This window comes from Rhinopithecus bieti, unplaced genomic scaffold, assembly GCF_001698545.2.
Source record: "Rhinopithecus bieti isolate Rb0 unplaced genomic scaffold, ASM169854v2 scaffold_12049, whole genome shotgun sequence".
In the NCBI taxonomy this organism is placed as follows: Eukaryota; Metazoa; Chordata; class Mammalia; order Primates; family Cercopithecidae; genus Rhinopithecus; species Rhinopithecus bieti.
Window position 1 is genome coordinate 1,625,602 of NW_016807278.1, and position 22,043 is coordinate 1,647,644.

Genomic DNA, 22,043 nt, shown 5'->3' on the forward strand with positions numbered 1-22,043 from the left:
CAGTGAATTCACAGGAGAAAGAACTCCGGTATTGGAGTTACCACACATACAGGATAGTGAGTCAGCAGAGTTCACCCTGCAGGAACAATAGAGCCTTCCTTTTCAAGGAAGTTCTAAGAAAAATGGCAGCAGGCAGACCCCACTCAGATGTATTCACTCATTCATTTATTCAACAAATATTTACTAAGTGCCCCTGTGCAAGGCTCAAGGTATACAAAGATGAACAGGAGAGCTAGACTTTTGCCATGCGTGGTGGGGTTTGCTGCCCAGTGGGAGAGACAGACAAAAAGCAAGGAATGCACGCACAGGATGCACACACAGCAGCAAGAGCCAAGGTACAGGTACCCAGGCCTGGAATCAGACAGACAGCACTCGGAGGAGCCTTTCCCAGAGAAAAGCCGTCTGAGCCAGGAGATGGATCTGATACCTCTGAAGACTGAGCCACCACAACACCCATACCTTTAAGCCAAGTCTTGTAAACTCCCCAGGTAAGGAGCTGGCAGTCAGAAGACCTCCAGCTAATGCCCAGGGCAAGTTGACGAGCTCTTAAGAAAAAGTTCCTGCCTTTTCTTCTCAGTATCCCTGGCACACAGTTCAGTGAATTTTGAATGAACCAATGAATGAAATGAGCAGGATATGATAATCCCTCTCCAACATGGAATGTCCAAGCCATGCAGAGCCAACTGGAAATTTTCCCCTTTCCCCTCCAGATGTTCCTCAGCCAAGATCAAAGCTGTGGTGTTTGGGCTGCTACCTGTGCTCTCCTGGCTCCCCAAGTACAAGATTAAAGACTACATCGTTCCTGACCTGCTTGGTGGACTCAGCGGGGGATCCATCCAGGTCCCACAAGGTGAAGGGGCCCCTCAGCCAGGCCTGGATTGCCACTTCCCCACCATTCCTCTCCTCATCCCCACTCCATCCTTCTGTGGTCCCCATAAGTCAGTTGTGCTGCTGAGCTTCAATCTCGTCCTCTGCAGGCATGGCATTTGCTCTGCTGGCCAACCTTCCTGCAGTCAATGGCCTCTACTCCTCCTTCTTCCCCCTCCTGACCTACTTCTTCCTGGGGGGAGTGCACCAGATGGTGCCAGGTAAGGCCTCTCCCCTCTGGGAAGGCAGGATGACGCAGACCAGAAGGATGGGAGGTGTGGCAAAGGGGGCTCGGGAGACTTTCCATCTGCATTCTCCTAGAATTGTTGTGGTCAGTCCTAGGGGAATGGTCGCTGTGAATGTCAGTCCCAGGTCCTCGGTGACCTTGGAGAAACCACTGAGCCTCTTTGAGTTCAGTTAGCATTACCTGTTCCATCTTCCTCCCAGGAATGAGAGGAAGACTTGGCAGAACAAGATATACCATATGCTATACCATGCTTAAACAGATGTGAGAAATCACCATCTAACTCCCTGGCTGGTCCCAGCCGGCCACTACAGGGACATTTGTACTTCTCTGGTGCTAAGTGAGATGGAGAAAAGCCTGGTCACAAGCGCTGGTTTCTGGTTCAGGCTCTGCTTACATTTCTTATTTCTGAGTCATTTCTTCACGTGTCTGATAAGACAATATTGACCGTTGAGGTGAAAGCACCTTAAAAAGCATAGATCATGGTTAGAGTGAGTGGTTGTTTTTATTATGATGGAGAAGAGCCTTGGAGGTGCAGGGATCCATTCCCCTGGGGGTCGGGAAGCGTTCCTGGGCCCCTTTCTGGTTTCCATGGGTGTGGTCCAAACCTCTGATTTTTGCTGGCTGGATGGGGCACCACAGGTACCTTTGCCGTTATCAGCATCCTGGTGGGTAACATCTGTCTGCAGCTGGCCCCAGAGTCGAAATTCCAGGTCTTCAACAATGCCACCAATGAGAGCTATGTGGACACAGCAGCCATGGAGGCAGAGAGGCTGCATGTGTCAGCTACGCTAGCCTGCCTCACTGCCATCATCCAGGTGAGGGGGCAGCCCCCAACCCTGCTAGGAAGGCATCAGACCACCCTGCCCCTGCCTCAAAGCCTTAGCTTTGATGCTAAATCTGATTTAGGGGGCTGAGCGTGGAGGCTCATGCCTGTAATCCCAGCACTTTGGGAGGCTGAGGTGGGTGGATCACTTGAGGTCAGGTGTTTGAGACCAGCTTGACCAACATGATGAAACCCCATCTCTACTAAATATACAAAAATAAGCCAGGCTTGGTGATGTGCACCTGTAATCCCAGCTACTCAGGAGGCTGAGGCAGGAGAATCACTTGAATCCGGGAGGCAGAGGTTGCAGTGAGCCGAGATCACGCCACTGCACTTCAGCCTGGGTGACAGAGCAAGACTCTGTCTCAAAAAAAAAAAAAAAAAAAATCCAACTTAGGGCTCTACCTCCTCCCTCCTGCCCATCCCAGGGCTAAAGTGAACCTTGAAAATTAACAGTGTCTCCTCACCTGCATCTAGCAGGGCCATACAAAAAAACAACAGCTGCACCTGGTAAAACTGTCCTGAGCTTTCAAACTATCTAGAAGACTCACAGCCTCTCTCCATTATCCTGTGGAGAAACCCAACTCTCTGCCAGCGCAGTCTTGCAGACTGCTACGTTTCTCTAACATCCCTCACCCTGCTCCAGCCTCCTCTGCTCCAAGCCACAGCAGCAGTTGCACAACATAAATTGAGCTTCCACAAAGGGTTGCAAAGGATTCTGCTAGGTTTTATGAAGGGAAGCACAACATGACAGAATGCAAGAACAAAACGCAGTCCCAGAGAGCACCTTTCCATTCACTCATTTATTCAGTTTTTTGCCAAGAACTAGGCTAAACTCTGGGATACAAAGATAAGTAAGAAAGAGGTCCAATTCACAAGTTGCTCACAGCGCAGCAGAGGAAGGAGCCATGTCAACAGATAAATTTGTATGCAGTGAGATAAGCAGCAAAGTAGAGCTATGTACAAAGAACTGTAGGAACACAGAGCAGAGAGTCACGGAGGACCTCAAAGAGGAGGTGACACTCCACCTGTCTTAAAGGATGAGAAGCTAACCAGGAACAAGATATACAGAGGATGGTCCAGGCAGAGGGAACAGTGCCTAAAAACACTGAGGCCTGAGAGAGTGTGATCTGCCCAGGGAAAGCAAGGAGGTTGGTGTGGCTGGAGGGTAGAGGGCCCCAGAAGAGGATGGAAAAGTAGGCAGGAGCCAGACAATGAAATCTGGGCTCTGTCCTCTAAACAGCAGCTTTGGGTCTGATTAGCAGTTTATAAGGATCATTTCGGCTACACAGAGAACGAAGAGTGGGAGGTGGATTAGAATCAAGGCAGGGAACCTGTTGGGAGACTCCGCAGAGGCCCAGGCGGGAGTAATGCAGGCCAAGACCACGTAGAGAAAGAGATGGGGCTGGACTTGAAAATAACATTTTACCAGAAGCTTGGTGATAGATTGGATGTGGGAGGTAAGGGAGGATGACTCTCAAGTTTTTGGTTGGGCAACCAGGTTAATGATGGTGTCATTTACTGAGAGAGAAAACACTGGGGGAGGACCAGACTTATTTTACAGATAAGAAAGCCAAGGCCAGAGAGGTGATGTAACAAAAAGGCCCATGCTCTAAAGGAACTGAAGGTCTAATGGCAGGCATGTAAAGCACAGTGAAGGGCAGGTGAAGGTCACAGATGGCCCATTTCCCTCAAGCTACTGCTATCCTAGGACTGCACAGAGCTCCAGACCTAGGTGTGGGTGGGGCAGGTTGTTGGAACTGCTGAACCACATGGGTCTCCCCCGCCAAACCACCCTTTTCCTCCTCTCAGATAGGCCTGGGCTTCATGCAGTTTGGCTTTGTGGCCATCTACCTCTCCGAATCCTTCATCCGGGGCTTCATGACAGCCGCCGGCCTGCAGATCCTGATTTCAGTGCTCAAGTACATCTTCGGACTGACCATCCCCTCCTACGCAGGCCCGGGGTCCATCGTCTTTGTGAGTCTGGGGATGCACCCCTGCCAATGGGGCAAGCCTCCAGCAGACACATGAGGAGGCTGTACTGTTTTAAGAAGTTGTGAGCTCCTCATTGCGAGGGCTGGCTTAGCTGTTGTTCAGAGAGGATTCTGAGGGGGTTTCTGTCTTGGGAGGGTCAAAGTCATGACCTTGAGGTTCTTGGTAGTTAATCACTGCAGAAAAGAGCTGTATACTCTCTGCCAGTTCCCCATTCTACTGCCTCAACTCCTCCCTGCCTGGAAAGTCCTTCCTTATATCTAATCTCCATCCCTCCTTCTTTAGCTCAAACTCTTCTAAAGAAGAAAGCATTCCTTTTCTAGCACGAGTTCCCCATGTGCCTTTTGGAAGAGGGCAGTGGATGAGGGGACAGTGTTCCTGATCTGGGTTTTAATTCTGTCTTGGTGTGCCTCCATTAGCTTTGATGGCATCCCTTCCCTGGGTCAGACACCCAAAGGTGGGGTAGTATGGGAAGAAGGGGTGGGAGCCTGTGAGCATGATGCTCTTTCCCCCAGACCTTCATTGACATTTGCAAAAACCTCCCCCACACCAACATCGCCTCGCTCATCTTCGCCCTCATCAGCGGTGCCTTCCTGGTGCTGGTGAAGGAGCTCAATGCTCGCTACATGCACAAGATCCGCTTCCCCATCCCTACAGAGATGATTGTGGTAAGGATCGTGTCCAGAGCTGGGGTGTTGGGGGGCCAGGCTGTGAGACGAGGAAGCCGCTACCCTTCCTTACCCCATCCTCCCCACTGGCAGTCAGTAGGACAGGAAGTCAGATGTGAATCCATCCCATCCGCCATATGTGGCGTTTCCTCTCTTTCTACTGCTCTAATAATTCCCCCTAACGAGGCAGGGGAGTGGGATTCAGGGTCCCCAGAGAAAACGGAGACTTGAGAGAGACCCCTGCCCTGGCCCCAACTTAGGGCTAATCCCCATTCTCCACTCTGGGGTTTGCAGGTGGTGGTGGCAACAGCTATCTCCGGGGGCTATAAGATGCCCAAAAAGTATCACATGCAGATTGTGGGAGAAATCCAACACGGGTGAGTCCAGGTGGCCAGAAGCCTGGCCCACCCCACCACATGCCCCACTCAGGCCTGAGCTCGGAGAGGGAGACAAGATGAACTCTGTGAAAGTGCTGTCGAAACTGTATGACACTGGCCACGTCTGAATTATTACTATTACTGTTTCCTGAGAAGGGCCACACAACCAGCCAAAGTAGGCTATTTTATGCAAAATGAGTCTTAACTGCCACACCCTCCTTATAAATCTCATTCAACTGATGCTGTTAAACAAAGCCTCTCTGATCAGCCCCTTGCTGGCTCTTTGCCTTGCTGTAATGCATTGGTTCTTTGTCCGTGCAAAAAGGGAGCTATTAGGTTCAACCAGATTCATGAAGCATCCACTCAGTGCCAGGCACCATGCTGGGCCCTGGGAAGAGAGGGGCGATGCTTGTCCTGCAGGGTTGGAGCAGGCACGGGAGGGAAGGCCACACAGCACCAAAGGTCTAGGGGTCTGTGGACTCATGAGCATGCAGGGTTCAGAATCTGGGAGTTAACAAACGAGGCCCTACCACGTACTGGCCCAGGGACCTTGGGCAAGTCGGTTCTCTAAGCCTCAGTTCCTCCTTTGTAAAACAGGAGTGATGGTCTCTACGCTATGGGGTGGTGCTGAGGATTCAGACTGCATGGGATAACTTAGGCAAAGATTCCAGCACACCATGGGGGCCTGGCTGGTCCTTGTGGGCTGGTGAAGGACTTGGCTGCCCTCCCTACTCACACCCTTGGGCTCTGCCTCCTTCCGGGCTCCTGGGCAGGTTCCCCACTCCGGTGTCACCTGTGGTCTCGCAGTGGAAGGACATGATAGGCACAGCCTTCTCCCTAGCCATTGTGGGCTACGTCATCAACCTGGCTATGGGCCGGACCCTGGCCAACAAACACGGCTACGACGTGGATTCAAACCAGGTAGCTCCGGCCACCCCCGGCAGGACTGGGCAGGACGGGTCAACTCAGGCCTGGCATGAGGTATCTTGGGTGGGGTGCTCATTGGGCTGAGGTGAGGCAGGCTGCCTTGAGTGTGGGGGTTAGGGGGTCCTCTGACCCCAAGAGGCTGACGTCCTCTTGACTGGGAATGTGTGACTTTATAGTCACAGGGTCACTCTCAGGTCCTAGTCCCACAATCCAGCTTGCATGCCTGACTGCACTTGGTCCCTGTGCCCCCCAGCCCCACACTGGCTTCTAATCCTGTCCCCTCCTGACAGGAGATGATCGCCCTGGGCTGCAGCAACTTCTTTGGCTCCTTCTTTAAAATTCATGTCATTTGCTGTGCGCTTTCCGTCACTCTGGCTGTGGATGGAGCTGGAGGAAAATCGCAGGTGAGCCTTGTTCTAGGGGAGTGGCGGGGAGGTGGTAACAGAACGGTTGCCCCAGAGAAGCCTGGGCACTGCAAGCCAGGCCAGCTCTTCTCCAACCCCCTTCTTCCCTTCTTAGTCTCCACTCCACCAAAGCCATGGATTGGAAATAAATCAAGTGCAAAAAATTCACACCTATCCTCTATCCCCAACTCTTTCTCGGAATAGGTGGCAAGCCTGTGTGTGTCTCTGGTGGTGATGATCACCATGCTGGTCCTGGGGACCTATCTGTATCCTCTCCCCAAGGTAAGAGCCCAACCATCGAGCAGAGGACAGCGAGAGACTCCAATAAGAGCAATCCCTGAGAGTTATGTGGCACTTCACAGACTACAAAGTGCCACCGTTGTCATACTTAGTCTCAACCACAACCTGTGAGGCAGACAATGCAGGTTTTATCCTCCCCATTTTATAGGTGAGGGAAACTGAGTCTGAAAGTCTGAGTAACCTTGTCCGTAGTGAGGCGGCTCACAGTGCAGGGCTGGTCCCAAACTCCAGCCTTCTGGCCTCAGCATCTAATCCCTAGGCAGCATTTGCACCTACCCATGAGTACCGGGCTCTCATATAGCCCAGCTAGGAGGGCTCTAGGCATGTATCATTTAGGGATGAGGGAAGAGAGGTAGGGCAAGGATGGAGACAGGAAGGACCCCATGGCTCTAACACCAGCACTTTCCACACCTAAGGTCGAATGCAAAGATTTGGGGGATCAGCCAGGGGAGGTGTTCCAGAACTCCATCTCTGTCCTGCCAGGCTTCGGGGTCGGGTATGCGCAGGAGGGCAAAAAGAAGGGGAAACCCTGGGGGCCTGGAGCAATGTTCTGCTTCTCTAGTCTGTGCTAGGAGCCCTGATCGCTGTCAATCTCAAGAACTCCCTCAAGCAACTCACTGACCCCTACTACCTGTGGAGGAAGAGCAAGTTGGACTGTGTAAGTATCGGGCAGCCTCTGGGTACCGGCCATGCCCCTGCTGTCTCCTCCAACCCCACAGCCCTGTCAGTTAGCCCTGTCCTACCAATGAACTCTCTAGTCTGCTGCTTCCTGATTAGCATAGCTGAGTGGTTAAAAGTCCAAGTTTTGAAGTGAAACATCCTATGTTCAGACCCTCACTCAGCCATCTGCTGGCTCCGTGGCCAATAGCAAGCCCCCTAACCTTTCCAAGTTTGGCGTCTTAATCGGGGAAATGGTTATTTTATACTCCCTGCCTCCCAGGGTTTTCTATGAAGAAGAAGCAAGGTAATACAAGTAAACATGTTGTCTACATTGTATTTTATCCTCAATAAATCTTATCTATGACTACTTTATGACATATAGCTCCAAAAAAGCAAAAGGAAATAGTTTTTATTAAAAAAAAAAAAACCCTAGAACATAAAGCCAAAGGACCAAAACCTTCAGGAAGTTACTAGACTTCCCTGGGGTTCTATTTCCTCATCTGTAAATGGGAGTGAGACTCATGCAGTCACGGTTGCGTCAAACGCTGGTTCCGAGGATTAAATGAGATCACAGTGGGAAAACACCACATGGGCACAAACATTCTGCAAACATGACTTATTGTTATGTTTAGTCACACACTCCACCGCATCTTCCTCTGGGCATAGTCACGAAGGCCAGTGTACATTGACGACGCTGCATTCTCTCCATTTTAAGCCCCATCATAACCTATGGGAGAGGATTTACTAACCTTTCTTAACGATGATGACACCAAGGCTCAGAATGGTTAAGTAAATCATCAGAGGTAGGAAGTGGTAGAGTCTGGATTAAAACTCCAAGTCTTGGACTCCAGACCTCCAGGCTGTACTGTCTCATAGGGAAGGGAGGCTCACCCATCTAAGGCAGGGAAGAAAATCCTTAAAGCCAGAGAAGTGAGTGGCTCATCTGTGGTCACCCAGAGAGAGAGAGTGATGAGGACAGGGAGAAAAATTATACCTCAGTTCCCAGCCCAAGGATCTGCTTTGACCATAGCCCAACAAGCCCCTGCTATGGCAGTATTTCCTTAGATTCATATGGCGGCTTGTGTTTCCATTTGATCTTCACAGCAATTCTCTACAGGAATCTGGGAAGATTTATTTCCTTTAGAGAAATTTGTGGGTCTTCAAATCTATAGGGGGCAACTATCAAAACTTCACCCAATGTTGCCCCCCACCCACAAACAACGAGGCCCCCAGTCAATCAGAAAGCACTACTGAGCTCCTGCCAGGGCCCACGCTGCTTGCTATTAGACAGAGAGAGGGAACTCACATTTATCGATCACCCACTGAGCATCCATCACTAGGCTAGGACCGTCACTTTCCCTAACTTTTGAACCCTTTCATTAGGTAGATGTTATTACTCTCCTTTTGTTTCACATAGCCATTAAAGAACAAAATTTTGGGCTGGGTGCAGTGACTTACACCTGTGATCTAGCACTTTAGGAGGCTGAGGCAGGAGAATTGCTTAAGGTAAGGAGTTCAAGGTCAGCTTGGGCAGCATAGCGAGAGCCATCTCTAGAAAAATAAAAAGTTAGCTGGGTATGGTGGCACGTGCCTATAGTCCTAACTACTCAGGAAGGTAAGGCGGGAGCACGACTTGGGTTCACGAGTTTGAGGCTGCAGTGAGCTGATCTTGCCACTGCACTACAGCCTGAGCAACAGAGAAAGACCCTCTGACTCCAAAAACAAACACACACACACATTTTGAACCCAAGTAGATCTGACCCCAGATGTATGCTCTTATAGATGCTGCCTCCCTGTGTGCTGGGGCTTCTGTTAAAAACACAGACAAGATCAGGCAACCACAGTCAATCTAAGGGAAATAGGAAAGTGTAACTGAAGCACAAATACATAAAATATTGCAAAAATGCAATTTAAAAAAAAAGAGAAGAGACGCTCTGAGGTTTTGCTAGCAGAGAATGGCCTTGGCTAATCCAGGAAGACTTCCTGAAAGAGGTCGTGTTTTCCCCAGGTCTGCTTTTGACATCTCTCTTTTTACAGTGCATCTGGGTAGTGAGCTTCCTCTCCTCCTTCTTCCTCAGCCTGCCCTATGGTGTGGCAGTGGGTGTCGCCTTCTCCGTCCTGGTCGTGGTCTTCCAGACTCAGTTGTAAGTAAGAGCTTCCGCCCTCCCAGTCCCATAGTCGGGTTCCTGGGCCAGCCCTCGGAAGGCTACCGTGCCACAGCCTGGCTTAGTCCACTGCAACTTCCACCTCTGGGCCTGGCATGGGAGTTGCTGCCAGGCCCAAGGAGAGCCCAACCCAGCCAGGACTGTGGGCACAGGCTGGACTGTTTGACTTCCCATATCCTGAAAAACCCAGAGGAAGCCAGCATAGTCTTGCTGGGGATGGCTGGGGAGAAGGCGGTGGCAGAGAAAGGAGGGCAAGAGCAGGTGGTGAGATTCAACATCCTTCCAAAGACACTGCCAGAACCCCAAACCAAATGGGACCCCACCCCAGGAGAGTGCCAGGGTAGAAGACAGAAGCTGTGTTCTACACACTGGGAGTATCACAGAGAAAGGGTCCTGGCCAAGGCAGGGAGGATGCTGAATGTTGGGGGAATCTATCTTCTCTTCTTGAGAACTCAGAACAAGGAAGTGATGACTTCAGGGCGACTGAAGCTTGTCACCTTGTGTGCTCCCACCACTTCTCTCCCCTGCCCTCTGGTCTAGAAGCTATGTCAAGGGCCTGCCTGTCATCCTCCTAGTTATAGGAGGCCACAGGCCACCAGACATGTGTCTCCAGTGCAGAAAGACAGACACAGCAAGTCCGGGGGTGAGGACAGGACCCCATCCTACCTTGGCTCTGCCCCCGCTCCAGCAGGAGCACCCTTCCAGGCCCATGGGCCATGAGCCTTCTCTTATGTTTTTCTCTTCCTTCTTCATCCAGTCGAAATGGCTCTGCACTGGCCCAGGTCATGGACACAGACATTTATGTGAATCCCAAGACCTACAACAGGGTAGGTAATTCAAGCTTATGACCTCTTTCTTTTGCTCTGCACCACCCCAAGAAGAGGTTGTTTTTTAAAGCCAATAAAGACATTTCTGCAACTTGAGCTCAGTCTCCCTGTCACAGGCCCAGGATATCCAGGGGATTAAAATCATCACTTACTGCTCTCCTCTCTACTTTGCCAACTCAGAGATCTTCAGGCAAAAAGTCATTGCCAAGGTAAGGCTCAGTGCCTGGGGAACAGAGCCTCTGGACAGAGAGTGGCCAGAAGATAGAAGCAGAAGGGCGGTGGGAGCTGAAAACAGGTCACTCCCATAGAGGATGGAGGTCAAGATTGCTATTGGCTCTCTCCCTACAGACAGGCATGGACCCCCAGAAAGTATTGCTAGCCAAGCAAAAATACCTCAAGAAGCAGGAGAAGCGGAGAATGAGGCCCACGCAACAGAGGAGGTCTCTATTCATGAAAACCAAGGTGAACAGAGGCCAGAAGCAGCCCCCGTGCCCTGCTCCCCTGCCCATTCTGATATTGCCTCCTGTTATTCATGGTACCCCGGGGACCCCACTTCGCACCCTGACAGGCAAAGACAGAAAGTCTCTGGGAACACTGCCTGGTGGCCGCTGGGCATTTTTCTTCTTCTTTTTTTTTCCTTTTTTTTTTTAGAGACGGAGTTTTGCTCCTGTCACACAGGCTTGAGTGCAATGGCGTGATCTTGGCTCACTGCAACCTCCACCTCTGGGTTTCAAGCAATTCTCCTGCCTTAGCCTCCCAAGTAGCTGGGATTACAGGTGCCACCACGCCCGGCTAATTTTTGTATTTTTGGTAGAGACGGGGTTTCACCATGTTGGCCAGGCTGGTGTCAAACTCCTGACCTCAGGTGATTGACCTATCTCAGTCTCCCAAAGTGCTGGGATTACAGACCTGAGCCACTGCACCCAGCCTGGGCATTTTTCTTCTTGGATGAGGTGCCACCATCTCCCAGGGAAGCCACTGAACCCCACGGCCCTTCTCCATTTTCTGGCTCAGATAGGATATGGCCCATGGACTTTTGAACAACCCAGAGGGGGAGCAGCAGTGAATTTCCTGGGGAATCTAAGCAGCCCAGGGCTAGCAAGGCCTGGGGGGTGGGAGGCATGGGAGTAATCCTTGTAATCCCAGCACTTTGGGAGGCCGAGGTGGGAGAATCACTTGAGGTCAGGAGTTTGAGACCAACCTGCCCAACATGGCAAAACCCTGTCTCTACTAAAAATACACAAAAATTAGCCAGGCGTGGTGGTGGGCACCTGTAATCCCAGTTATTCGGGAGGCTGAGGCACGAGAATCACTTGAACCCGGGAGGCAGAGGTTGCAGTGAGCTGAGATAGCGCCACTGCACTCCAGCCTGGGCAACAGAGGGAGACTCTGTCTTAAGAAATAAAGGAGCTCAGTGTCCTCGGAGGGGCTTTCTCCAGGACAGAGTGGGCTGAGGCTTCAGTGCCTCTCTTGCTTGGGTCCTCTCACTTTGTCTGGGTTGTAGGAGACCAAGTTTGCAGGCCCTGCCTAAGAAGGGGCTTTGGGAGAGGCCTCTCTGTTGGAGCTTTCAGGGTCTGTGTTCACCATCACCGAGGAGAGTTATTCCCCTCCACCTACACCCTCCATGCCCCTGCTTCAGCCATAGCAAGGTCTGGCTCAGTCTGGCGATCCCTGACTCTGCCCACCATCTCTACCCCTCCAGACTGTCTCCCTGCAGGAGCTGCAGCAGGACTTTGAGAACGCGTCCCCCACTGACCCCAACAACAACCAGACGCAGGCTAACGGCACCAGTGTGTCCTACATCACCTTCAGCCCCGACAGCTCCTCAGCTGCCCAGAGTGAGCCACCGGCCTGTCCTGAGGCCCCAGGCGAGCCCAGTGACACTCTGGCCAGCGTCCCGCCCTTCGTCACCTTCCACACCCTCATCCTGGACATGAGTGGAGTCAGCTTTGTGGACTTGATGGGCATCAAGGCCCTGGCCAAGGTGAGCTCTCGGGGGCAGCAAGCACTACCTGCTCCACCCCCTCTGCTCTGTTTTCCACATTCCCTTTCCTGGGAGCCCTCATTTCAGGAAGCCAAGGGAGGAAGCTCACCATGGAGGCTGAAGGCTTCTAGGAATCCCTCCTTTCCCCAGATGCTACCAGGATGGGACATTCTCCACAAAGCAGGCACAGACGGCCCGGGACAATGAGTGGCTAGAGAGGTCTACCAGAGCTTTAGGCCCCCATGCTCCCAATACCCCCAGCAGTGACCATCCCAAGTCCCTCTCAGCCACCAGGAACCCACCCAGGGTCTTTGAATAGGGTCCGGTTTGGCGCCTGGTTCATGACCTGCTGCCCTTGTCCCTCACTCACTGGCCAGCCTAGGAGACAGAAAGAAATAACACCAGTGCTCCACACCATCAGGCCAAAGAGATAGCCCACGGGACACCTTGAATGAATGTATCTATCTGATAACTTTCCAGCAGCCACCACCAATGGTGGGAGTCAGCAAACCTCAGAGCTGACTCAGATAGAGGCAAGCCAGGGGAACGATGGGCACAAAGAGTGTTCAGACTGACGCCACCATCAACCAGGCTCAGGGCAGGCCCCATACCCAGCCTTGGGCCTCAGCTGGCTTCCTTAGCCGGGATCTGGAGTCCAGGCCAGCCTTGGCTGAAGCTCTAGATTCCCTGAGCCTCCGTCCTCCCCTCCACCTTCTGTCTGAAGCCACAAAGGAATCTGGGAATCTAAGCTACTGAAAGAAAAGATCAGCCGGGCGCAGTGGCTCACACCTGTAATCCCAGCACTTTGGGAGGTCAAGGGGGGTAGTCAAGGTCAGGAGTTCGAGAGCAGCCTGGCCAGCATGGTGAAACCCGTCTCTACTAAAAATACAAAAATTATCCAGGTGTGGTGGCAGGTGCCTGTAGTCCCAGCTACTCGGGAGGCTGAGGCAGAGAATTGCTTGAAGCCAGGAAGTGGAGGTTGCAGTGAGCCAAGATCGCACCACTGCACTCCAGACTGGGTGACAGAGAGAAACTCTATCTCAAAAGAGAAGAAAAGAAAAGATCTAGCCCCACAAGAAGGGGCCATGGTGACTTTAAGTGCCTGCCACATTAGCAAAACTCCATTTCCGCCCCCCTTCCCAGAGAAGCCGTCAGCCAGCACTCCAGGGAGAAGTGGTGTGCTTTGCTGCTATTTTTGTCTTTGGCTGCTGGGCTCTCGGGGTTGCTTATTTGTTTGGCTTCCCCTCTGAAGTACGTTTCGTGAATCACTTTTGAGACCCACTCAGAACATTCCTTTCCTTTCGCCTCCCTACCCCAACACTTCTAGCTGAGCTCCACCTATGGGAAGATCGGCGTGAAGGTCTTCTTGGTGAACATCCACGGTAAGACAAAGAGAACATTTAGGGACTGAAAGGCTGGCAAGGAGTGTGGGGTAGGAACAGTTGGTGGGGTCTGAATAGTGAGGAGCTTGGAAATGAGAGCACCCAGATATCCCCCCCAAGCTGCTGCATATTCATAAGAGCTCAGGTACAAGTCCAAAGAGACTGGTCAAAGGCCGGGCACGGTGGCTCAAGCCTGTAATCCCAGCACTTTGGGAGGCCGAGACGGGTGGATCACGAGGTCAGGAGATCGAGACCATCCTAGCTAACACGGTGAAACCCTGTCTCTACTAAAAACTAGAAAAAACTAGCCGGGCGAGGTGGCAGGCGCTTGTAGTCCCAGCTACTCGGGAGGCTGAGGCAGGAGAATGGCATAAACCTGGGAGGCGGAGCTTGCAGTGAGCTGAGATCCGGCCACTGCACTACAGCCTGGGTGACAGAGCAAGACTCCGTCTCAAAAAAAAAAGAGAGACTGGTCAGATTGCATAAACATCCTAGGGGCCCTAGTGACAGAGTGAGGGTAAGGGAGTCATGGAGTTACAAAAGGACAGCTAGGATTCTAATCTACCCCATAACTAATTTGCCATGTATCCTTGGCCGAGTCACTTTATCTATCAAGGGATCTATCTCTACCTACGTAAAATGAGAGGGCTGACTAGATGGATTTGAGGATCCTCTCCCAATCAGAAACTCTGTGAATCTATATAGCATAGAGCACACAACACCCTGATTCCCCAGGGAACGTATAAATATGCAGTTTTATAGGCACACAGCCTCCAAAGGGTGCATATACACAGCCTCAAAGATGTGGCCACAGAGCAGCAGACATTTACATTAGCATGTATGCAAAGTGCAGAGATGTGGGAGCAAGTGCACACAGACACACAGGAGAATGTGAAGGGGCACATACATACACCCCCAGCTCCCTGCACTGGGTCAGACCCCCTCCAGCAGGGCTGCAGGTCCCAAGCTCCACATGGCCATGCTCAGGGAGAGAATCTGCAGTGGCAATGACCTGCTATGATATGCTCTGGAGTAAGAGCCAGTGGATTCTCCCCAACCTCACTGGACACCCCCTCAAGAAACCATCTCTAGGATTAAGAGTAATGGTTCTGCCACACATTGGAAGTTGCTGGAAAGGTCTGGGAAAACAAGAGGAAGGATGGGTCCTTGGGGGATAGAACTGGCAGCGGCCTCCTCAAGGATGGCTTAGGCTTTTCCACTCGAATCACCACAAAGTACTGACTCCCTAAATCAAACTGCTTCCTTCTGCCCTGGGTTGAACGTTCAGCATCCTCAAGTTCATGTCGCCCTCTGCTGTCCAGAGCTGATATTGCACTGCCAATGCCATGGCCCTCAGATACAGCAAGAGCTCGGACCTCAGGCCTCTCCCATCCTGCTCTGGTCTCACCATCTTCCCCACCCCCAGTTCCAATCCACAATGGCTGTTATCTTTCTGAAGGTGATCTTTTCTCCTTCTAGCCCAGGTGTACAATGACATTAGCCATGGAGGCGTCTTTGAGGATGGGAGTCTAGAATGCAAGCACGTCTTTCCCAGCATACATGATGCAGTCCTCTTTGCCCAGGCAAATGCCAGAGATGTGACTCCAGGACACAGTTTCCAAAGGGTAAGGTCCTTGCATCTGGGGAATCCTAGGCTCCAAGGCACTGAAATAGCAGGACCAAGAGGTATTAGAAAGAACACAGGAGAAGGTTTAAGTTCCAATATCAAGTCTGCCATTTCAGTTTTCTGAATCTCAGTTTCCTTATCTATAGAAGGAGCACCATCAACTAACATTACCTACCTCTCTGCATTTTTCTTTTGTTTTGTTTTAGGGTTAAATGATAATTACATCTTTTGTGTCACTTGAAAGCGCTTTGTGTATTGTAAAAATTCCTTATCAATATAAATTTTCTGGTTGCAAAAACACCCAAAGCATAGAAGAGCAGGCCCACTCTGCTGCCATCATTCCCTGCCTCCTCCACATCTCTTTCTAAAGGGGGCTTTGGGGAAGGAAGGGGAGGGGAGTAAGCCTACCCATTTTAACTTACCGGAGCTTAGAGATTTCAGGCTGATGAGGGATGAAGAGATTGGGTCTGAGTTTTATCTCAGCTTTTCGACATTTAATTTACTAGCTCAGTAAGTGACATACAAATGGGATACAAAAAACAGCATCTAAAACTCCAGAAGGCTGAGGAGTCAGAAAAAGCCCACGCCCTTGGGGTCCCTGCCTAGTTATCCCCAGTCATCTCTCAGCGTTCAGGGTCCCCTCCCAGCTCAGCTCCTGCCCTTGGCCTCCCAAGACTCTGTTTGTGCCCTAGCCCTGGATAAAAACCTCCCCCGCCCTCTATGGGTCATAAGAAAGGCTTTTCTGGCCCTAGAGCAACGATTTGCTCTTTGCCTTAAGAGACTGATGAAGGTGAAACCATCTGTTCTAAGTGCTGAAAGACTGCCCAGGAACACACCGGGCGCTGGCTCCTGCCCTCCATGCCTAGAGGGAAACCCCAGGGAAACAACGGGCTTTCCTGCTTTGTGAACTTGTCGGCAGAGCAAAGAGGGAGATTCGGGAGGAATCTGCAGTATTTGCTAGTGCCCTAATCGTGTTCAGCTACTCTCGTTGATATGTATACTTTATTAGTTACAGACATAAATAATTTATATTTTATATAATATTACTTACATATTATAGACTACATTCACAGATACAAATCACACACATAAACACACACCTTTTCAACAGCATGGTGATGGACAAAGCAAGCAAAGTGAGGCTGGTTATCAGACTTTAACAGATTAGAAAACAGATTCCCAAGAGGACAGGAATTCCCCAAGGTCAGGCAGCTAGCCAGTAGCTTTTCTAAGCTGAGTAAAACTTTCCCTGCCTCTAACGGCCCACAGGGGAGGGAAGACCGTGATACACACCTGCCTGGTATAAAGGGGAAGACCACAGCTGTGATGTTTTTGTAAGGCAGGTGAGGGAAGGGGCAAGAGGATGAGTCATGTGTCAGGAAGCAGCGTCCAACCAGAGCCAGCCACCTGTCCCTTTTCCTGCCACCATGCACCAACTTTGCTGTTCAGTCACTGAAGCTCATTCTGCACCGACTTCCTCCCTTCCAGGCTCCAGGGGACCCTGAACTCTCCTTGTACGACTCAGAGGAGGACATCCCCAGCTACTGGGACTTAGAGCAGGTGAGCTGAGGAACGGGGCTGTGAGGGTGGGAGCAGGGTGAGGAGGGGAAGGATGGGGTCGCTGTCAAATACAAGGTGTTCACTCGGCTGTCTCAGCTCCAGCCCAGAGCACTCACATTCAAGGCCACAAAGATTTGTGGTCATCTTTGTTTCTTTTCTTTTTTTTTTTTTTGAGACAAAGTCTCACTCTCTCACCCAGACTGGAGTACAGTGGCATAATCTCGATTCACTGCAACCTCTGCCTCCCGGGTTCTAGCAGTTCTCCTGCCTCAGCCTCCTGAGTAGCTGGGACTTCAGGCCTGGGCCCAGCTAATTTTCGTATTTTTAGTAAAGACAGGATTTCACCATGTTGGCCGGGCTGGTCTCGAACTTCCCATCTCAAGCAATCTGCCTGTCTCGGTCTCCTAAGTGCCTGGATTACAGGCATAAGCCAGTACGCCTGGCCTTTGCTTTCATTCTTCTCAATCTCTGAAAGGCATCGTGGGGAGAGGGCGAGTCACTGGACCAAGTCCTAGAGAGCTAGTATCTATTCTTACTCTCCAACACATCATTCGTGTGACCTTGGGCAAGCCGCATACAGCCTGGGCCCTAGTTTTTATCATCTGTGAAGTTAGGAAAACATAGGTAATACCTGTCCCATCCACCACACCAGATTGGCGGGGCAGTCACTTGTTCTTTCACTAATTCAGCAGGTATTTATGGTGTACCTACTGTTTGCCTGATGCAGTTCAGGATGGACAAACAGCAGTGAACCAAACAAAGGCCTCTGCCTTTTAGAAACTTACGTTCTAGTAGAATAAATGAATTCTGGGTCTAAAAATAAATTATTATTGCATGTGGACAGGCCTTAAGAACTAAAAGGCATATGGCTGGGTGCAATGGTTTACACCTGTAATCCCAGCACTTTGGGAGGCTGAGGCGGGTGGATCACCTGAGGTCAGGAGTTTGAGACCAGCCTGGCCAACATGGCAAAACCCCGTCTCTACTAAAAACACAAAAATTAGCCAGGTGTGATGGTGCATGCCAGTAGTTCCAGCTACTCAGGAGTCTGAGGCATGAGAATCACTTGAACCTGGGAGGCAGAGGTTGCAGTGAGCTGAGATCGTGCCACTGTGCTCCAGCCTAGGTGACAGAGCGAGACTGTCTCAAAGACAAACAAACAAAACAAAACCTAAAAGATATGTGGATATGAGGGATCACCATCCCCACAGGGTCCCTGGATGAACACCACCCCACCAACACCCTGAATTAAAAGAAACCAGATAACTAGGTTTGGAGAAATCTGGCTTTGGGTCTATGAGAAATAGTGTCTCTCTTTGTGCCTCTTCCCATTCTTTTTGACGTTGAGCACTGTGGTGCTCTGAATCCATCTCTCACAGTGCTGATGGCAGGTGGGACAGATTAGAAAATAGAGCTTGAGCCACAAAGATTGGGCAGACTGATTTCTGTGCCCTCTTGGAATCTCCAGCACATTCCGAAAAGCCTGGATAGGACCAAAATAGCTTATCAAAGTGAGAAAGGACTTTAGAGCTTGTCTACTGCCAACCCTTGTTTTACCCAATGAGGAAAGTGAAGCTAAAAGGGGGCGAGGGACACGTGGAAGGTCACACAGCACACGGGAGGCAATTCACATGTAGACTGCCGCACCTGCTCCTGCCACGCTGGACTGGTTCACCTCCTAGGATGACCCTGCCTCTCCCCTGTTCACACACACTCTCTCTCTCGCGCGCGCACACACACACACACACACACACACACACAGGCACACATGGTGCCTCGTTCTGGCAAGGGGTTCCTAGGGTCACCTCTTGGTTGCAGCCACTGTGACCCCAACTGGTCTAACCTCTCTATTCCACTCCCACTTCCGTCTGTGGTTCCTGCAGGAGATGTTCGGGAGCATGTTTCACACAGAGACCCTGACCGCCCTGTGAGGGCCCGACCAGTCTTCATGCTGCCTACAGAGTGCCTGGCACTTGGAACTTCCACAAAAGATGAGCCTGGGGTAGAGGAAAGTGCATCCCCCAGAGCTTGGCTTCCTCTCTCCTCTCCCCCTGTCTCCTCCCCTCCTTCCTTCCCTGCATCTCCAGAGAGAGCCTCTCAGCAGCAGGGGGGTTGCTACCCCCTTACAGGAGTAAGAGTCTGGTGAGCCCACTCTTCACCCGTCAGGCCTTGGCCGCAATGGACAAGCCTCCTGCTCACTCCACCCCACCCACCTCTGCCCTGTCCTTGGCAGCTGAAGGACACCTTGACTTGCAGCTTTTACGAGTGAGCCAAAAACAGAAGGACAAGTACAACTGTGCTGGCCTGCTGTACAAGCTTCAAAAAGTGTCCCAGAGCCCACACGGCTCAGTGTCAGATGGTGTCAGGCTGTCACAGGACATAAGGATAAACTTGGTCAGGACTCTGGCTTGCCTTCCCCAGCTGCCTCAACTCTGTCTCTGGCAGCTCTGCACCCTAGGACCATGTGCTCTCCACACCCAGGAGTCTAGGCCTTGGTAACTATATGCTCCCCTCCATCATCGCCAAGGCTGCCCAGACCACCACTGCTGTCAGCAAGCACATCAGACTCTAGCCTGGACAATGACCAGGGCCATCGAGACCACCAGAGCTACCTCCCCAGGGGCAGCCCACTAAGGTTCTGCCTCAGCCTCCCGAAACATTGGTGCCCCTGCCCTCGGAGGCTGCTCCCTCCCCCTGGAGGCTGGCTAGAAACCCCAAAGAGGGGGATGGGTAGCTGGCAGAATCCTCTGGCTTCCTAGTAATAGATACCAGTTATTCTGCACAAAAGCTTTTGAGAATCCCTCTTTGCACCCAGAGACTCAGAGGGAAAGAGGGTGCTAGTACCAACACAGGGAAAACTGATGGGACCTGGGCCTGGACAGTCCCCCTTGACCTCAGGGCCGGTCAGGGAAATGCCTCCCTTTGGTAAATCTGTGTTATCCTTCTTTACCTGGCAAACAGCCAATCATGTTAACTCTTCCTTATCAGCTTGTGGCCCCGAGACATGATGGGGTCCTTCTGCAGGCAAAGGAGGAAGTCCTCCAGGGACCCACTGCATCCCCTAACTGCATGCAGATATGGAAAGGGACTGATCCAGATTGGGTCTTCCTCCACAGGAAGATTCCTTAACACCCTTAGGACCTGAGGCCATCTTCTCCTATGAAGATGAAAATAGGGGTTAAGTTCTCCATATGTACAAGGAGGTATTGAGAGGAACCCCACTGTTGACTTGAAAATAAATAGGTTCCATGTGTAAGTGTTTTGTAAAATTTCAATGGAAATGCACAGAAAATCTTCTGGCCTCTCATCACTGCTTTTCTCAAGCTTCTTCAACTTAACAACCCCTTCCCTAGCAGGTTGGGCTGGCCCAGCCTAGGAAAACATCCCAATTTCTAACTTCAGCCAGACCTGCATTGTGTGTCTGTGTGTTGAGTGAGCTGATCAGCTAACAAGTCTTCTTAGAGTTAAAGGAGGGGGTGCTGGCCAAGAGCCAACACATTCTTGGCCCAGGAGCACTGCTTTTCTGTGAATTCATTATGCCATCTGGCTGCCAATGGAACTCAAAACTTGGAAGGCAAAAGACAATGTTATCTGGGATTCACCGTGCCCAGCACCCGAAGTGCCAAATTCCAGGAGGACAAGAGCCTTAGCCAATGACAACTCACTCTCCCCTACTCCACCTCCTTCCAAGTCTAGCTCAGGCCCAGGAGGTGGGAGAAGGTCACAGAGCCTCAGAACATTCCAAGTCAGAGTCCCCTTTGAACCAAGTGTCTAGATCCCCTGAGGACTTGAGGAAGTGATCCTTAACCCCCAAGTAATCATTAACCCCCAGACCAGCCTCACAACTGAAGGGGATTGTTGATCCAGTGGCCTGGAGTTGGGGCTCAGGGAGAGGTCTGCAACATGTCTGAGGGTTGCAGAGCCTGCTGTGGAGGTAAGATTGGAAACACATGGAGCAGAGGGAAGACATTGAAGAAAACATCTCTGCTGGAATATTTGGAAAAGAACACTCTTCTGGACCTGGTTGAAGCAGGAAAGATGGAGGCAAAGTAGTGAAATAATCCAGAATTTCAATACTTTTGAATGTTCTTAGTGATACTGACCTGTGATAGTATAATTCCCAGGGAGGACTGGGAACCTTATCTCTTGAGATATTTGCATAATTTATTTAATTTAAGCCTCATTCTCCTTTTGTTTGTTTTGGTAATAAACTGGATTTGAAATGTGAACAAATGCACATGTTTGGGTGGTTTTATAGAAAAGCAAAACAAGTCACTTCCACGGAGACCTGGCCTTGCTTTGCATTATCCTGGGGGGAAGAAATGAGGACTCAGATTTCTCCATGGGTCTCCCAGCTCCTCTCCAAGTTCTGATTTTTCACTCCTGGGAATGCATAAACTTCCACGATCCACCTAAATAACAGAAACTGGGGAAAGAAGATTGGGCTGAGGGGTCCACACACCCAGTACTAGTACCCAGAGTCAACTCTGGATTTTTGAGGCTATAGGGGATGTCAAAGCCCCATCATCCCTCTGCATGCCTTTCACTCACTAATTCTTTCACCTTCATGGGATGCCTATTAAGGGCCAATCCCATTGTTACTTAGCAAAGCCTTCAGAATCCTTAGTGTGGGACAGCACACAATCTAATCCCACCTTTCGCTCCCCTGTTTGTGAGACAATGCAAGGAGAGGAAAGCCATGGGAGTCAAGTGTCCCATAAGCTAGGTTGACTGTCAGCTGTGTTTACCAGCAATCAGAAAGGGAAGAAGATAAGAGGAATCACAGAAAAACAAGAAGCAAAGGCATAAAAGAGACAGAAAGAGGATGAAGTGGAAAGAGATGAAGGACCAGAGATTAGACAAAACAAAGAGGGCAGGGAGATGAATGGTCAATGGGATGGAGAAACACGAGAATAAAAAGATGGGGAGAGGCCAGGCACAGTGGCTCACACCTGTAATCCCAACACTTTGGAGATTTAAAGGATCGCTTCAAGCCAGGAGTTCAAGACCAGTCTGGGCAACAAAGTGTGACCCCATCTCTTTAAAAAAAAAAATGGGGATAACTAGAAGAAGGAGAAACAGTTGAAGGAAGAAGATATGTTGCAGAGGCAGAGAAGTCAATGAGTCCCAAAATGATATTTATTTAAGATAAACGAATCTTGCTTCAGCCTGCTATTCAGCTGAGCTGTGGAATTTTGGTAAATTAGCAATTAGCATCCCTCTCATAGGAGTT

At 50.8% G+C, this 22,043-nt stretch overlaps 1 protein-coding gene across 5 annotated transcripts in view; it reads left to right on the forward strand.

Moving 5' to 3' along the window:
- The window catches only part of SLC26A9 (solute carrier family 26 member 9), a 30,687-nt gene extending 9,644 nt beyond the window's left edge, over positions 1–21,043 (forward strand). For 2 of the 5 annotated variants that reach the window (XM_017880924.1, XM_017880925.1), the window contains exons 3-21: positions 711–850; positions 978–1,088; positions 1,754–1,929; positions 3,750–3,914; positions 4,445–4,597; positions 4,892–4,974; positions 5,748–5,895; positions 6,192–6,305; positions 6,510–6,587; positions 7,168–7,263; positions 9,303–9,409; positions 10,188–10,257; positions 10,374–10,466; positions 10,606–10,719; positions 11,960–12,241; positions 13,569–13,623; positions 15,103–15,248; positions 16,739–16,810; positions 18,694–21,043. In XM_017880924.1, the coding sequence (XP_017736413.1) occupies positions 711–850; positions 978–1,088; positions 1,754–1,929; positions 3,750–3,914; positions 4,445–4,597; positions 4,892–4,974; positions 5,748–5,895; positions 6,192–6,305; positions 6,510–6,587; positions 7,168–7,263; positions 9,303–9,409; positions 10,188–10,257; positions 10,374–10,466; positions 10,606–10,719; positions 11,960–12,241; positions 13,569–13,623; positions 15,103–15,248; positions 16,739–16,810; positions 18,694–18,741 (2,251 nt within the window). In that variant the 3' untranslated portion in view covers positions 18,742–21,043. Of the gene's footprint in view, positions 1–710; positions 851–977; positions 1,089–1,753; positions 1,930–3,749; positions 3,915–4,444; positions 4,598–4,891; positions 4,975–5,747; positions 5,896–6,191; positions 6,306–6,509; positions 6,588–7,167; positions 7,264–9,302; positions 9,410–10,187; positions 10,258–10,359; positions 10,467–10,605; positions 10,720–11,959; positions 12,242–13,568; positions 13,624–15,102; positions 15,249–16,738; positions 16,811–18,693 lie in introns of all 5 variants that reach the window. The other 3 variants (XM_017880928.1, XM_017880926.1, XM_017880927.1) reach the window with 3 other exon arrangements.
- The last annotated feature ends 1,000 nt before the right edge of the window (positions 21,044–22,043 follow it).